We start from the raw sequence: 15,962 nt of genomic DNA, 5'->3' as shown, positions 1-15,962 counted from the left end.
ATATATATATATATATACATATATAAAGTGTACGTATAGGTTAAGCTTAGAAACAAACGTGAACTGCTCAGGTGCCCACAAGCCAGCTTATCTATGGGGCTTGTTTGCCTTATGTTGAGCTGGATCGTAAGCTCTTGAAGCTGAATCCCACTGAGAATGCAGCATAGCTTGGCTGATTCTTAGAGCAGCTATTTGAGGGTTAATAATATGACCCCCATTTTACAGATGGGGAAACTGAGCCTTGGAGGGGGTCAAGCCGCCTGCCCATGGACTCAGTTAACGAACGGCAGATCTGCAGCACCTGCTTTTCAGTGGCCTTGGACTCTGGTACTTGTGTCGGTGTTGCTATCAGTAGGTTAATGATGTGTGGTGCACAGATGGTGCGTTTCAGTTCCCGTAGCTTGCTTTAGATGCAGGCAAGATCGGCCTTTACTAGAGAGCATGAGGACGGATGAGCCCCGATGTTTGGGGTAGTGAGGGTGGGGAGGTTGCTTAGCCTTAGTCCCTCCTGCCCAGGGTTCCTTTTTGGCCCCCTCATTCCTACTGAGCGTGTTGGGGATGAGGGTTCTCCAGGAGGGAGGGGCTTGTTCCCAAGCCTAGAATGGGTTCCCCACGGGGCTGCCATGTAACAGTGTCTGCACCAGTGAGTGAGGGCGATGGTGGTGTCTACACGGCTGGGGTGGGGGTGGCCAGGGTACAGAGCAGCATGTTAAAGAAATGCCATCCCTCGGGCCTTCACAGCCTACCACCTCCTCTCCATATCCATGTCTGCAAGTCACATGTTCTCCAAGCCAGGCTCAAATCTCACCCCCTCCCTGGTGGAAAGCCATACGTGACTGTCATCCCCATTCTCCACTGCTCTTGGCTGCAGGGCTTTAAAATCTTCTAGCCTTGGCCATCCAGACCTGCTGGTGTTCAGCCTGTAGAAAATGCTCAGTGGACGTGTTGAATGAAGAAAGGAAAGAGGCGTGACCCTATGCATATGGGGCTTAGCTGTGGCCGCCAGCCTGTCCTGGGGGCGGATCACCTTTCAGGACGTCTGTGGGTGTAGGAACCTTCACAGTTTTGCAACTTTAAAGCCTGATGTAAGTGTCCTGGTTTCCCCTTGGTTTTAGTTTGGATGTTTTAAAACAGCAGTGGGTTATTTCCATTCCACGTGGTCACCATGTGAATTTCTGTTCAGTGAGTTGTGGGTTTGACATCAAGTTTGCCACTTGATCTGCTGGGGTGGTGGGAGGCAGCTGTCACCACCACACAGGTCCAGGGAGCACCAAGACTCAAAGTCTGCATTACAGCACAAACATAAGAGCTCAGGCAAGTGTCTCGGGAGAGCTGTCGATAGCCTTTGCCTATGTAGAAAACTGATCCCAAAGATGTGGCGTGTCTTTTCCATTTGTTTAGTATTTTGATTTTTTAAAGAATGCCTTAAAATATTTTTTTTACCTCAGCCAGATGTGGTGGCTCATGCCTGTAGTCCTGGCACTCTGGAATCCAGAGGTGGGTGGATTGCTTGAGCTCAAAAGTTCTAGACCAGCCTGTGCAACAGCAAGACCCTGTTTCTACTAAAACATGAAAAAACAGATGAGGCAAGAAAATCGTTTGAGCCCAAGAATTCGAGGTTCCATGAGCTGTGGTGGTGCCATGCACCTCTACCCAGGGTATCTCAAAAAAACAAAATTCTTTTTTTTTTTTTTTTTTTTTGAGACAGAGCCTCAGGCTATCCCCCTGGGTAGAATGCCATGGCTTCACAGCTCACAGCAACCTCCAGCTTCTGGGCTCAAGCAAGTCTCTTGCCTCAGCCTCCAAGTAGCTGGGACCACAGGCGCCCACCACAACGCCAGGCTATTTTTTGGTTGCAGCTGTCATCGTTGTTTGGCGGGTCCGGGCTGGATTCGAACCTGCCACCTTAGGTGTATGTGGCTGGCGCCTTAGCCACTTGAGCACAGGCGCCAAGCCAAAATTCTTTGAATTTTATGTTACTCCCTTAAATTTTGTTCCTAAGGTTGGGACTTCTCTCACCTCACCCCTATCTTAGCCCTGGAATGGTTTTAAGAGAAAAGGTGGGAGGTCTGTTATCTCAAAGAGCCACCGTTAATGTGAAAAATATTTTAAGGCATTCTTTATCATTGATACTGGTGGGTGTTTGGGGATGGTGGAAGGGACACGGTGGCCTTCCCACTACTTCAGACCTTCTCTCCAAAGCTTCATGTTTATGTTTCAGAAAAACATCTGTGCTCCGTGCGTAGATGTGCAGAACATGCCCCTGCTTATGCCACGCAGATGTGCAGAGCGCTTGCTTCATGCTTGGCAGTGTGGTGCCCAGTCTCCTGGGGGAAGCTTTGTAAAATCTCCTGCTCAGGCCACACCCAGAGCAATTAAATGTATTTATTAAGCTTCAAGTATTAATGTATGTGTGTGTGTGTGTACAGAATTTGTTGAAAGCATCAAGTGTCATGAGAAACTGTTGACAGTGGGGCTGGGAGGAGTGATGCATGATGCATTATTTTTTACTTTAATGTTATTTTTCACCTTAGGCTTGGGAGTATATTTTTAGATTTAAACAACTACTTTTTTAATTTTAAAATTAAAATGCAGCTTCTTAGCCCCAGCCTTCAACCTAGTGCTGGGGTTCCTGAGGCAGGCCCAGGAATCTGCATGGGGCGTCCCACCCCTCCCGGCCCTAGGTTCTGAGATGATCTGAGGTGATCTGGGTGCCCATGCAGACCCAGCCCAACCTTCTTTTTGATTGTGAGGCCCCTGTGCAGGGGCTCGCTGGAGGGACAGTGTTTGCCATTGGAGGACACTGGGTTTGGTGTGATCTGAGGTCTCTTTCCTGCCACTGACTTACTTGATCAGGTAGGGCCACAACCAGAATCTTACAACCTTAATTGGTGGCCAGTTCAAACACTGGAATATCCAGGGATGTTTGTTGAAAAATATAGACTATCAGGCCAAGTGCGGTGGCTCACACCTATAATCTCAGCACTCTGGAAGGCTGAGGCAGGTGGATCACCTGAACTCAGGAGTTCAAGACCAGTCTGAGCAAGAGTGAGACCCTTGTCTCTAAAAATAGAAAAACTAGCTGGGCATCGTGGTGGGTACCTATAGTCCCAGTACTTGGGAGGGTGAGGCAAGAGTATTGCTTGAGCCCAAGAGTTTGAGGTTGCGGTAAGCTATGATGCCAGGGCATTCTACCCAGGGCAACAGAGTGAAACTTTCCTCACCCCTACCTAGGCCTCCTGGGTGGGTCTTAGGATAAATGAATTAAGACTTTAATAAACTATACAGGTGATTTGGAGACTGTAGCAAGTATATAAAATATTCTTGAACTTATAGTCCAAGTTCATCTAAATATTATATGAACACACACACATGGTATATGCTTACATTTCTTTTTTTTTTTTTTTAGACAGAGTCTCACTTTGTCATCCTCAGTAGAGTGCTGTGGCATCATAGCTCACAGCAACGTCAAACTCTTGGAGTCAAGTGATCTTCTTGCCTCAGCCTGCCATGTAGCTGAGACTACAGGTGCCCACCACAATTCTCAGCTAGTTTTTAAGATGGGTTCTCGCTCTTACTCAGGCTGTTCTTGAACTCCTGAGCTCAGGCAGTCTACCCGCCTCAGCTTCCCAGAGTGCTGGGATTACAGGCATGAGCCACGTGGCCCAGCCCTTTATGCTTACATTTCTTTATCTGACATTCTTACTGCACACAGCCGGCATGAGTACCCAGTAATGGCTGTGCTTTGACAGGGCTGAGCTCCCCAGTACATATCATCAACTCTCAGCTGGAAGGCAAGGCCCTAAATTCTAAAGGCAGCACAAGATCTAGTTTGGAAATGGTTTTCCCACCAATAGCAGACGCCATCAGTGTCCTCCTGATGTCCTTGGCCCCTGCCATTTCTGGGCTCACCGGTCCGAGTTGCAGCTGCCTGGCAGGGTTGGGCCACAGTCGCCCGCCGCAGTAAGTGGCTCCTTTCCCTCCCTGCCTCACTTTCCCAGGCTGCCTGGCAGAGTCGGTCCTGGTTGCCTGTATAGTAACTGGCTCCTTTCCCTCCTTCCCTCACTTCTTCCTTCCCCACAGGGTGCGTCCTGGGATTGGCTCTCAGATAAACCACTTATATTGGAATCTTTGTCTCAGGATCTCTTTCTGGTGAAACCCATACCAAATAAAATAAAAACAAGGTGTACTTTGCCCACTATAAAGTAAAAACATTAAGCCATACAAGTTGGAAGAATATAGATCTTCCTCCTTCAGGCAGGTGGTGTTTTCTGGCTGTGCTGGCATCCATTCATGTTAGGTTTGCTCCCGCAAATTTGGTCTCCTGCTCTAATCATTTCCTTGTGTTGCCATGAATCCTTGCTCAGTTGGGAGGCTTCGGCTTGGCTGTGACCAGCCAATGATATGTCTGCCCTCATCCTTGCAGGCATTCGTCCCTACAAATGTGATGTCTGCAACAAAGCCTTCACCCAGCGCTGCTCCTTGGAGTCCCACCTGAAGAAAATTCATGGGGTGCAGCAGCAGTACGCCTACAAGCAGCGCAGGGATAAGCTCTACGTCTGCGAGGACTGCGGCTACACGGGCCCCACCCAGGAGGACCTGTACCTGCACGTGAACAGCGCCCATCCGGGTAGCACGTTTCTCAAAAAGACATCCAAAAAACTGGCGGCCCTTTTGCAGAGCAAGCTGATGTCCACACACCAGGAGAATACCAACCTGAGTGAGGAGGAGGAGGAGGAGAAGAAGTGAGGAGGGAGACACCAATACTGCAAAGTGTACACAGAGTTTGGTTTTGAGGGTCCCCTGCCCCACTGGCTCTTCTTAATGCCAAGTGTTCAGTTCACCTCTCTGTCCTTTAGGACCATAGGCACAGTAGGGTTTGTTCTGAGGTTGTCAGTTACGGTAGTGATGTCAGGACCTGTAACACGTGTGCCATCAGTGCCATCACACACAGTCACATGCATATCACCAAAGTTTGTTTTCCACACTCCTGACAGCCAAGATCACCATGCAGGATTTTTTTTTTTCTTTTCTGGTTTTTTTTTTTTTAAAGAAATTTCACACTTGGAGGAAGAGGTATTTATTAGAGAGATCATTATGGTGCCTTGAAATAAAAGTACTTCCACTTGAAATGCTACTTAAGTAAGGAAAATGAATGTTATTATTCTGAAAGATATTACAGAAATTATTTTAATAAATGAAACATTCTTGTGAAACTTTTCTTTAAAAAGCAAAACAGGCCAAGTGCAGTGCCTCATGCTTATAGTCCCAGGACTTTGGGAGGCCAAGGCAGAAGGATCATTTGAGGACCAAAGTTCAAGACCAGCTGGGCAATATAGTGAGACCCCCGTCTCTCAAAAAAATAGAAAAAAGTAGCCGTATGTGCTGGTGAGCACCTGTAGTACCAGAAACTTAAGAAGGCAGGAGGATCACGTGACCCCAGGAGTTTGACATTATGATGAGATATGATGATACCACTGCACTAGCCTGAGTGACAGAGCAGCACCCCGTCTCAAAAAATAAACAAACTGGGTGCAGCAGCTCACGCCTATAATCCTAGCACTCTGGGAGACCAAGGCGGGAGGATCCCTTGAGCTCAAGAGTTTGAGACCAGCCTGAGCAAGAGTAAGCATCTCTGACTCTACTTTAGTAGAGCTATCATCTCTACTAAAAATAGAAAAATTAGCTGGGTGTCATGACAGGCACCTGTAATCTCAGCTACTCGTGAGGCTGAAGCAGGAGAATTGCTTGAGCCCAGGAGCTTAGGGTTGTTGTAAGCTAGGCTGATACCATGGCACTCTAACGTGGGTGACAGAATTGGACCCTGTCTCAAAAAAAATAAATAGAAGTAAAAAGCAAATCAGAGGCTCAGCACCCATAACACAGTGGTTACAGTGCCAGCCACATGCACTGAGGCTGGTGGGTTCAAACCTAGCCAGGCCTTCTAAACAACAATGACAAATGCAACAAAAAAAAATGGCCGGGAGCCGGGCGTTGTGGCAGCTACCTTTAGTCCCAGCTACAGGGAGGCTTAGGCAAGAGAATTGTTAAGCCCAAGAGGTTGCTGTAAGCTGTGACATCATGGCACTCTACCGAGGGCGACATAATAAGACTCTGTCTCAAAAAAAAAAAAAGAAAAAGCAATCAGAGCATTAAGGTAAAGCTGCTTGCTCAGGGCTTATTGTGTGACATTTGACTTCAGATTATTGGGGTGGAGCGGGTTGGGGTGGGCCTGACCAGCTGATTGGGGGGAAAAAACCCACATTGAAAAGCTGGGTCCTGGAGGTTGGTGGGCAGAGATGCCTGGCGTGGTGTGGCAGGGAACTCATAGGCTCTTTGTTCCCTTTTTGTGGTCCCAGGGCTTCTGTAGGGGTGTTGGCTTTCTGAGGCTAGACTGTACCAGCTGGAGGCTCTTCTTCACCTGTGACTGCGTCACTAACAGGAGGGACGGCAGTTTTAGGTGTGCCCTACATGGTGCGTGACTGCTGAGTGCCATGACCTTTAGCTCCCTCCATCTCCTCACCATGGAGGCCTGTCTCAGGCTGGAGAGGTGAGCAGTGAACTTCTGGAAAGCCGGATAAGGCCCTGGAGATGGGGTTGAGGGGAAGTTCACAGTCCTTCCCTCACCGAGGGCAGCAGCAAGGGCCCAGGACCCTCTTGTGGATCAGCTCTACCCCCTTGTCCTTGAGTTGCCTACTCCCTGTCCCCGGGCAACTCCTAGCCACTCCCTGGCCTAGGGAAACGTGGATGATGAGGCAGTGTTCTTATTTCGTCCCTCCCCACTTCCTACCCTCTTTCTTTCCTGGCCCTCCTTTCCTTCCATCTTCTCCCCTTCCTTCTCTCCCATGCATGAGCCAGGCATTATGCTAAGATCTGGACATTTATGTGGCATGTCCTATAGCTTGAGTCAATATTTTTCTTCCAAATCAACACTTTTCTTTCAGAAGGAAGGAGACAAACCCTTTTGCACACTGACAGCGGGCCAGACTCTGAGCTAGGTACACCCTCAGTGTGCAGATGTTTTCTGGAACAGTGCACTGCAGAGGGCCAGAACCCCAAGTCCAGTCGAACCCCCTCTATTTTCCTCCCTCTCATTCAGACCTTGTGATGTGAATGGCCACGTTCGGCCATCAGCAGTGGCAAGACTTGAATCTGGGGCTCCAAGTGGCACAGGGCGCAGCCTCCCAGGGGTGCCAGCATGAAGGGCTCGACCCAGGGGCTGCTGCGGGAGAAAGAGAAGCTGGAGGCAGTTGGCCTGCTTTCTCTTCCTTGGTCTGGGTCAAGTAGACAAGGAATATCCAAGCATCTAGCTGCAGCCATCGGCCTGTGGCCTGCTTTGCACAGGGGATTGTGAACCAGGTAACATTTTCTTTGGGGTCTAAATTTTATTAAACAAGGCTCTTTTGGATGCAGGTGACAGAGACCTGGTTTACAGTGATGTTAGCAGAAAAGGGAGTGTATTGCTTGGAAAGTCCAGAGCCGTGGTACCTTCAGGAGTGGCTGGATTTAGTATTCAATGTCCTTGTCCGTGATCATTCTCTCCATCTTTTACTTCTTTCTCCAACAGTCTCAGATGGAGCCTGGATGACTCTGGACTTCTGTCCCCCAGTGCACTAGCACAGCAGGAGGGTTTCCCTTTCAACCAGAGATCCTGGGCTGACTCTGGGTCCCACCCTCAACCAATCACCGTGTCCTGGGGGATGCGGTGCCCTCTCACCCCAGGCCTGAGTCCTCTGCTCCTGTCTCCCCTGACTAGAGTGGAGAGAGCAGGGCAGTACCCTACCCAGCCTGGGAGGGTCCCCCAGCAGGAAATCAAGGTATGCTAGCTAAGATAAGGCACAGCTACTACAGTGAAACTTCCCAGCAAACTGTGGCCTGAGGAGAAGAGAGGAGTGTTTCCTCTCACACCGTGGCTCTGGGGGTGGGTCTCCATCTCCTTACTCAGGGACCCAGATTTCTTTCCTGGTGCTGCCCTGCCCTGCCCTGCCATTGTCAGCATATGCGTGGCTGAAGCTGGGTTTCTGTGGGTTTCACCTGATAAGAGAGTTGTCTTTGTTTGTTTACCTCAGAAGCCAGCTCTGACCTAAGGTTCAAGTTCACGTAGAGTGCTTAGGAGGTGATGCCAGAAAGCATCTGTAGGGGAGAGGGGAAGTGTGGCAGGAAGGAGACAGCTGATGAGGGACCAGGGTCAGGAAGGTACTGGGAGGCCGCACATGCCTCAGCGGCCCCACTGGAGGGGCGTAGGGAGCTGCCCGCTGAGGCCCCATCCACCCTTGGCTGAGGGCTGCTGAGCCCTTCCAGATGCCCTGAGGACTGACTGAGCCTGTCTCCAGGGCCAGGGAGGTCCTCCAGACAGAGGTACAAAGGTTAGCCAGGCAGGTGATGACTGTAGGTGTGGCGGGGTTACACCCGCTACCTGAAGCAGCTGGCGCCACACATAACCACTATTCACACTCCTTGGGGAGGGTTATCCACATTCACCTGGTGAGTGCAGAAAGCAGGCATGCCAGCCACTGTGCTTTCGTGTTGCAGAATGGGGGGAAAGATTATGGTGGACGACTCCCAAGTCTCTACCACGGCGCGCAAAACCCACAGACTGTAGCCTTTTGACCCCTCCTCTTCCCAGCTCTGTTGGCCTGTCCTGCTTTCAGCCAGTTGCCAGAAGTGCAGCTGCCATGCCCAGGACTGTGGCTCGGGGCACTGCAACTCAGCCCGGCAGCCTGGACCTGGGGTCTGTGGGGGCGGGGATGGTAATCCTTGAGCTACCAACCTATACTGAGTCTGCCCAGCAGTATCTGCTGTGGGCTGATGTAGGTCGGTAACTAACTGATAAGTGTGGAAACTCTGATACCATGCTGGGCAGCAGTGCCTATCAATCTCATTCATTGGGGAGCAAGGACTCTGTTATCTATCCATGTGGTTCATATTGTCGATGCCTATAATGCAAGTGTTCTGATCTGGACAGACTGGAGAGTAACTCAGGCAGTGGAGGCAGGTGCAAGGTGCTTTATTCAGCTTGGAGTGGCCAGTCAGCAAGCTACAGGGGAGGTCCGGCGTTAACCATGTCCTAGTGGCCAGGGAGCTCGTGACCTGGTTAACATGGGAGATCTCCAATCTGCAATCCACAGTTGGTACAAACAGAAGGCTCTGTACACCTTTATACGGGGGAACAATAGAGGCAAGGTGCCCAGCCGCAGCTCCGTACGCACGGCTTCACAGCTGCTGGGAACACACGGCGCCTTCCGACAGGCCATGGGTGAGAAGGCCGGGACAGCCTTATGTCATCCCACACCCAAGGCCACAGGTGAGAAGCCCAAACAACTTTGTCTCGCCCTACAGTGTCTTGGGTTGTGCCCTAGAAGCAGAGCCTGAGACGGGGACTCTGAGGTAAGTGATATTTTGATGGGGGCTCTCGGAAGAAGCCAACAAGGAGAGCAAGGTACAGCAGAAGGAACTAGACAGAGGCGTGGGGTCTGCTGAAGGCCAGCTCCACCTGATCCCAGGGAAGCTCTGGAGCGTAGATGGCACTATAGCAATTGTTCCCACTGGCAAGGACTCCAGTCCTCAGCTGTGGGCTGGTCCTGGTGGGAAAGGGATAACCACCAGCATTCTCCGCAGCGGCAGCTGCGAGCTGTGTAGTAGTTGGTCTCCAAGGTGGAAGAGAGAGAAGTCACAGGGATGGATTCCTAGGAGTGAAAAAGATCGAGGTCCACATGCTCTTGTTTTTGATAAAAGACTTGCTTGTGGAACTAAAGGAGCAAATCACTTATTATAAATTATGTGGTATTTTCAGAAGAAATAAAAAATATGTAAAAATATATGCAAAGAAAACTCATCTCTCCAAACTGGTCCCTCATCTGCCAAGCCTCTCCTCTACCGCCGTAGTTAAGCATTGTTATTAGCTTTTTGTATAACTTCTCCTGAGTTCCTGGCCATATATAAGCAAGCATGAATATGTGTATTTTTGGTCTCTACCATTTCTTTTTTAAAATTGTAATTAGCTGATAGCACACTATACATACTGTTTTGCACTTTGCATTTTTTCTTTTAATAATACATCTAGTACTTCCTTCCAGAAAAGTACAAAAAGCATTCTCATTCTTCTTTACAGTTATGTAGTGGTGTGTTGTATGGAAGCCCCGTAATTTAGAATACTTGTACTGATGGGCAGTTATGTCGTTTCCAATGTCTTGCTACTATGGAGAATGCTATAATGAGTAGCTTTATGCATATGTCATTTCACATATGTGAAAACATATCTGTGGGATAAATTCCCAGAAGTGCAATTGTTATAGCTAACAATTTCATATGATTAAGGGACATTTGTAGTTCCTCGCTGTGTGAATTGCCTGAATGCCCTTTTTTTTCACTGGGGTGTTGGTCTTTTTTTCCTGCCTACCTTATAGGAGTTTTTTTTTTTTTTTAATATATCAGGAAGTGTAACCCTTTATGATGGAAGTTTCTGGTTATCATAACGTATGCATATGGCCCAATTACCCTGCACAGAGGTTGTAGCAATTTGCAATGTCTAAGCGCCTGTGTCCTCACCACCAGCAGCATTCTCTTGCTGTGGTTGGGGTTTTTGCCAATCTGATGGGAAAAAATACTTTTCCCATATAGTTTAATTTTATATTTATTATATGTGAGAGTAAATGCCTTTTTGCCTATTTTAAATTGCACATGAACCTTATGGACACCCTGTATATGATGAAGGGCCATCTAATCTGTACTGTGTCCTTCAGTATCTGAGGGAGATTGGTTCCAGGACCTCCCTCAGGTACCAAAATCAACAGAAGCTAAAATCCCTGGTATCTTACACAGTGTTTGCATATAACTGAGTCAATCCACCCATGTGCTTTTAATTCTCTCTAGATTATTTATAATACCTAATACAATATAACTGCCATGTAGTTATACTGTATTTTTTCTTTTCTTTTCTTTTTTTTTTTTTTTGAGACAGAGCCTCAAGCTGTCCCCCTGGGTAGAGTGCCGTGGCATTACAGCTCACAGCAACCTCCAACTCCTGGGCTCAAGCGAGTCTCCTGCTTCCGCCTCCCAAGTAGCTGGGACCACAGGCGCCCGCCACAACGCCTGGCTATTTTTTGGTTGCAGCCATCATTGTTCTTTGGCGGGCCCAGGCTGGATTCGAACCTGCCACCTTGGGTGTACATGGCTGGCGCCTTAGCCACTTGAGCCACAGGCCCTGAGCCTATACTGTATTTTTTCATCTGTGCTTTTTAAAAATTATTTTTATTTTTTCTTCTAAATAGTTACGATCCATGCAGGGCCTGCTGTGGTTCCTTTTCCTGTGAACTGCCTTGTCTGTCCACTTTCCCACTGGATTTCTGCCTAACTTCGTGGTCTTTTTTTCTGCCCAACTTGTAGGAATTCTTTGTTTGTTTCTTTGGTTATTTTAGTTTTATCAGGAAGTTTAACCCTTTGTGAGTTAAGTTGCTGGTTTCCCTCCCAGATTCTAATTTATTTTTTGATTTTGCTCATGCAGGATTGTGTGTATGTGTTTAAATTTTTTGTTTTGGCCAAGCAGAAGTTTCTGATTTGTATGTAGTTCACATTGATCCTTCTCTTTCTTTGATGGCTGCTGGAGACTGGGTCCCAGTTAGAAAGGCATCCTACTCCACGGTTGCATCAGAATTCAGCCAGGCTTTTCTCTAGGACTTGAGTGGCTTCATTTTATCATGTAAAAATCTTTGATCCGTTTGGACTATTTCCTAGTGTATAGTGGGAGGTATGGCTCCAACTTTATCATTTTCCAGATGGCTGACGAGATTTTTTTTTTAAACGGGGAGCTGGTCCAAAACACACCAGAGAACGCTTTCTTCAGGAAAGGTCACATGGCTCAGCAGAAGGTGTTGCAAATTATAGTAAGGAGCAGTTTGCTTTAATTAGCAGTTTTCTTTAATTCATTTCTTCAGCAATATTTCTCAAGTGCCTACTATGTGCTACGTACTTTTCTAGATACTGAGGCTGGAAAAAATAAAAGAACAAAGTTCCTGCCCTCCAGGGACTCACATTCTCTTAGGGTTGGAAGACATACAATAAATAAGTAAATACATACTATGTTAGATAAGACAGAGAAAAATTGCATTAAGTGTCCTACTTACTATGGCTGTGCAACTAATTGGGCAAAATTTGTTCTGTGGTTCAGGGATTTGGACATGGCCTAGCGCAGGGGTGTAGGGGACAGCTTTTCTTTGCCCCACCATGTCTGGGGCCTCAGCTGGAGGACTTGAAGACAGGGCCCTGAGATTCATCAGAAGGCTGGTTCACTCATGCACCTGGTGGTTAGTGCTGCCTGTCACCTGGACCTGCCCTTGGTGCCTCTCTGTGGGAGCTAGTTTGGGCTCTAATGACATGGTAGGCTAAGAGGGAGAATGTCCTAAGTGGGAGAGTCAGGTAGAGGCTGTGTTATCACAGATTAAGAGCTAGTCTTGGGGGGCCAGTTGAGATATTCTCAGCACTCCGGGAGGCTGAGGCAGGAGGATTGCTTGAGCTCAGGAGTTTGAGACCAGCCTGAGGAAGAGTGAGACTCCATCTCTGTTAAAAAAAAAAAAAAATAGAAAAGCTAGCAGATGTTGTGGCAGGCACCTGTGGATCCACTTACTCAGGAGGCTGAGACACCATAATTATTTACCCCCCAAAGTTTGAGATTGCTGTGAGCTATGATGCCATACCTCTCTTGCTTGGGGAACAGAGTGAGACTCTCTCTCAAAAATAAATAAAAAGAGCTAGTCTTAGGAGTCATATAGGGTCACTTCTGTCTGTTTACCCATTAGAAGCAAGTTCCTAAGGCTGGTCCATATTTAAGAGGTGGGGAAATAATACTCTTGATGGAAGGAGAGGTTACAGAAGAGCTGATGGGATCATATGTATCTTAATGGCAGTTTTAGAAAATGCATTTTGGGCTGAGTGGAGATGGAGATTTTGTTGGTGGAAATTGGTGTCTGTCATCTTATATAAGGAATGTGTGTCCAGACAAGAGTGAGGGAGGAAGCCAGTGGTTGCCTGGGGAAGTGTTCTGGGCAAAGGGAACAGCAAAGGCCAAGGCCAGGTGGAAGCAGGAGTGTGCTTGGTGAATCTGAAGAGCATGAGGACTAGAGTAGCTTATGTGGAGTGAGAGGAGATGGGGAGCGTGTGCATGGGCCAGAGAGGTTGTGGGAGCAGATGGCTGCTGTGGGCTGTTATAGACTTTGGCTTTTCTTCTGAAGAATTGCAGAACCTTGGAGGGTTTTGAGCAGAGGAGTAACGCTGTCTCACTTACGTTTTAATGGGCTTACTCTGGCTGCTGTGAAAACAGATTTGGGGATGAGTGAGAGGCAAGGCTGGAAGTGGGAGACCAATTAGGCTACTGCAAAAATAAAGCCAGGACACAATGAATACTCGGACCAGGATGACAGTGAGGAGGTGGTGAGAAGTGGCCGGATGCTGGGTATGTCTTTTAAAATAGAGTTAATTGGGTTTCCTGGTGGATTGGATGTGGGTTAAGGGACAGACGGTCCATCCTTATATGTGTGGGGCAGTTGTGGTTTACATAATGAATTATACAGTCATCCAGGTATTGAGAAAAAGAGAGGAGTCAAGGAAGACTCCAAAGGTTTTGCCCTGAGCAATGAAAAGATTTGAGGCATCATTAACTGAGATAGAATGACCGGAGGGGAGCTCAGTTGGGAAAAGTGGAACTGTTGAAGTTGCTTATAAGACATTCCCAGGAGCCGGGGCACCTGAGCATTGCTGGGATGTAGAAGCAGGAAGTCCGGAGGCTGGATGCCACTGTGCTTCCCGAGGACAAGAGCTGTGGGCAAGTCAGCAGAGGTTAGGGAGTCTGGAATCTAAGAGGGGCAGCATGAAGGAGCTGCTCTAGGCAAGGAGGAGACGAGGTGGGAGTTGGTGGGGATCATCTCATTTCCAGGAGTGTTTTCTGGAACAAGGTAGGCCATCTGCTCTCATGGTGGTATCGTCTCACTGCTTTGAGTGAAAATGTTTATTTATTTATTTATTTATTTAGTAGAGACAGAGTCTCACTTTATCGCCCTCATGGTGTCACACAGCTCACAGCAACCTCTAACTCCTGGGCTTAGGCAATTCTCTTGCCTCAGCCTCTCGAGTAGGTAGGACTATAGGCACCCCCCACAACACCCAGCTTTTTTTGTTGTTGTTGTAATTTGGCCAGGGCTGGTTTTGAACCTGCCACCCTTGGTATATGGGGCCAGTGCCCTACCCATTGAGCCACAGGCACCGCGCGAAAATGTTCTTAAATATGTGCACTTCCTTACCTTGAACAGAGGACAATGAACATAATGTGACCTTTTATATTTTCTTTTGAGACAAAGTCTCACCCTGTAACCCTGGAGAGTGCCGTGTCATAGCTTACAGCAACCTCCTAAGTCTCAAACTCTTGGGCTCCGGTGATCCTCTTGCCTCAGCCTCCCGAGTAGCTGGGACTACAGGTGCCCACCACAATGCCTAGCTAGTTTTTCTTTTTTCTTTTCTTTTTTTTCTTTTTTCTTCGAGACAGAGTCTCACTTTGTCTGATTTTGGTAGAGTGCTGTGGTGTCATACGTCACAGCAGCCTCAAGCTCTTGGGCGCCAGTGATTCTCTTGCCTCAGCCCCCAGGTAGCTGGGACTACAGGGGCCTGGCTTTTTTTTTTTTTTTTTTTTAAGAGATGAGGTCTCATTCTTACTCTGGCTCAGGCTGGTCCTGAACCTGTGAGCTCAGGAAATCCATCCACCTCAGCCTCAGACAGTGCTAAGATTATAGGCGTGAACCACTGTGCCTGGCCCATAATTTGATCTTTTAAAAGTGTTGTAAAGCCAGACATGGTGGTGGGAGGCTGCAGTCCCAGCTACACAGGAGGTCAAGATGGAAGGATTGGTTAGAGCCAGGAGTTCAATATCAGCCTGGACAGTATAGTAAGACCCTACCACTAAAAAAAGAAAAATAAAATAAATAAAAGTGTGATAATGTGAAATGGTTTGTAGGCCTGTCTCAGAGAACCTGTTGGTCCCGCTGCACAGGCCCAGATAGCTCTGAAACATCCTCTAGCCCCCATGTCTGTATTTTGAGTCTTCTGCCTTCCCTCTGCTGACAGCTGGCATTTTTCCTTCTTGTCCTGAGCCCCTCTTCCTTTAATCCAGGTCTTTCTGGACTACAATTGCTTGATAACCAGCTTATCAAGTCCCCCAGAATCAGAGGTGAATGAAGGGCTATCCTGTGACTATTAGTCACTGTTTGGGTTGCTTTGAAGGTTTTTTTTCTTTTGCATTTTCTCTGGATAATTGCTTACTTTTGGATAGGCTGAGTGGAACTATAAAAGTTATTTTGTCATGGAGTTAATTCAGTCATTCACTTTTTGCTAATGTGCCAAAACATTGTGTCAGCAGAGCTGAGAAGGATGGAATGGTCAGTTTATGCACAGAGCAAATGCTAACTGTGGGCCTGCAGGCGAGACAAAGGTCCCTGCCTGTTTCCAGTTTACATTCTAAAGAGAGATAGCAGACAACACAGAAGACGTCAAAACAGCATGTTTTCAGGTGGTGCCAAGTGCCACAGAGAGGGCCATCCTGGGAGACCTTACTGGGAGGCTGAGGGGGAACCGCCCAAGCTCAGGATCCAGCTGTATTAGGTGGGGGTTGGGGGGATGGGGACAAATTGTGGGTCAGGGCAGGTCCAGTGCTTTCTGCCACACCACAAATAATGCTCACATCCCTCTCCATGGCTACAGGCCACTGTAGCCAGGGTCCTGGCTGCCCCTGACCTGGTTGCTCACTCTGCTCCTGCCACAGTGGCTTCTCCCCACCCCAGTGCCCTCAGGGCATCCCCAGCTGAGGGCCTCTGCATGCCCCTGCATGCCCCTTATGCTGCCTGGCTCACCCCTTCCCTTTTTTTTTTTTTTTTGATTTCTGCTCAACTGTCACCCAGTTAGCAAGGCCTTCTGGAGGTCTG

General features: G+C 48.1%; 1 protein-coding gene across 1 annotated transcript in view; it reads left to right on the top strand.

The window, feature by feature from the left end:
* The window catches only part of OVOL2 (ovo like zinc finger 2), a 31,380-nt gene extending 26,631 nt beyond the window's left edge, over nucleotides 1–4,749 (top strand). Inside the window, exon 4 of the mRNA XM_023507821.1 lies at nucleotides 4,427–4,749. Coding sequence (XP_023363589.1) covers nucleotides 4,427–4,749 — 323 coding nt within the window. The remainder of the gene's footprint in view (nucleotides 1–4,426) is intronic.
* The last annotated feature ends 11,213 nt before the right edge of the window (nucleotides 4,750–15,962 follow it).

This window comes from Otolemur garnettii, unplaced genomic scaffold (genome assembly GCF_000181295.1).
Source record: "Otolemur garnettii isolate 467f Iridium unplaced genomic scaffold, OtoGar3 scaffold00208, whole genome shotgun sequence".
In the NCBI taxonomy this organism is placed as follows: Eukaryota; Metazoa; Chordata; class Mammalia; order Primates; family Galagidae; genus Otolemur; species Otolemur garnettii.
Note: the sequence above shows the minus strand (reverse complement) of the source record. Positions and strands in the feature narration are given on the sequence as shown.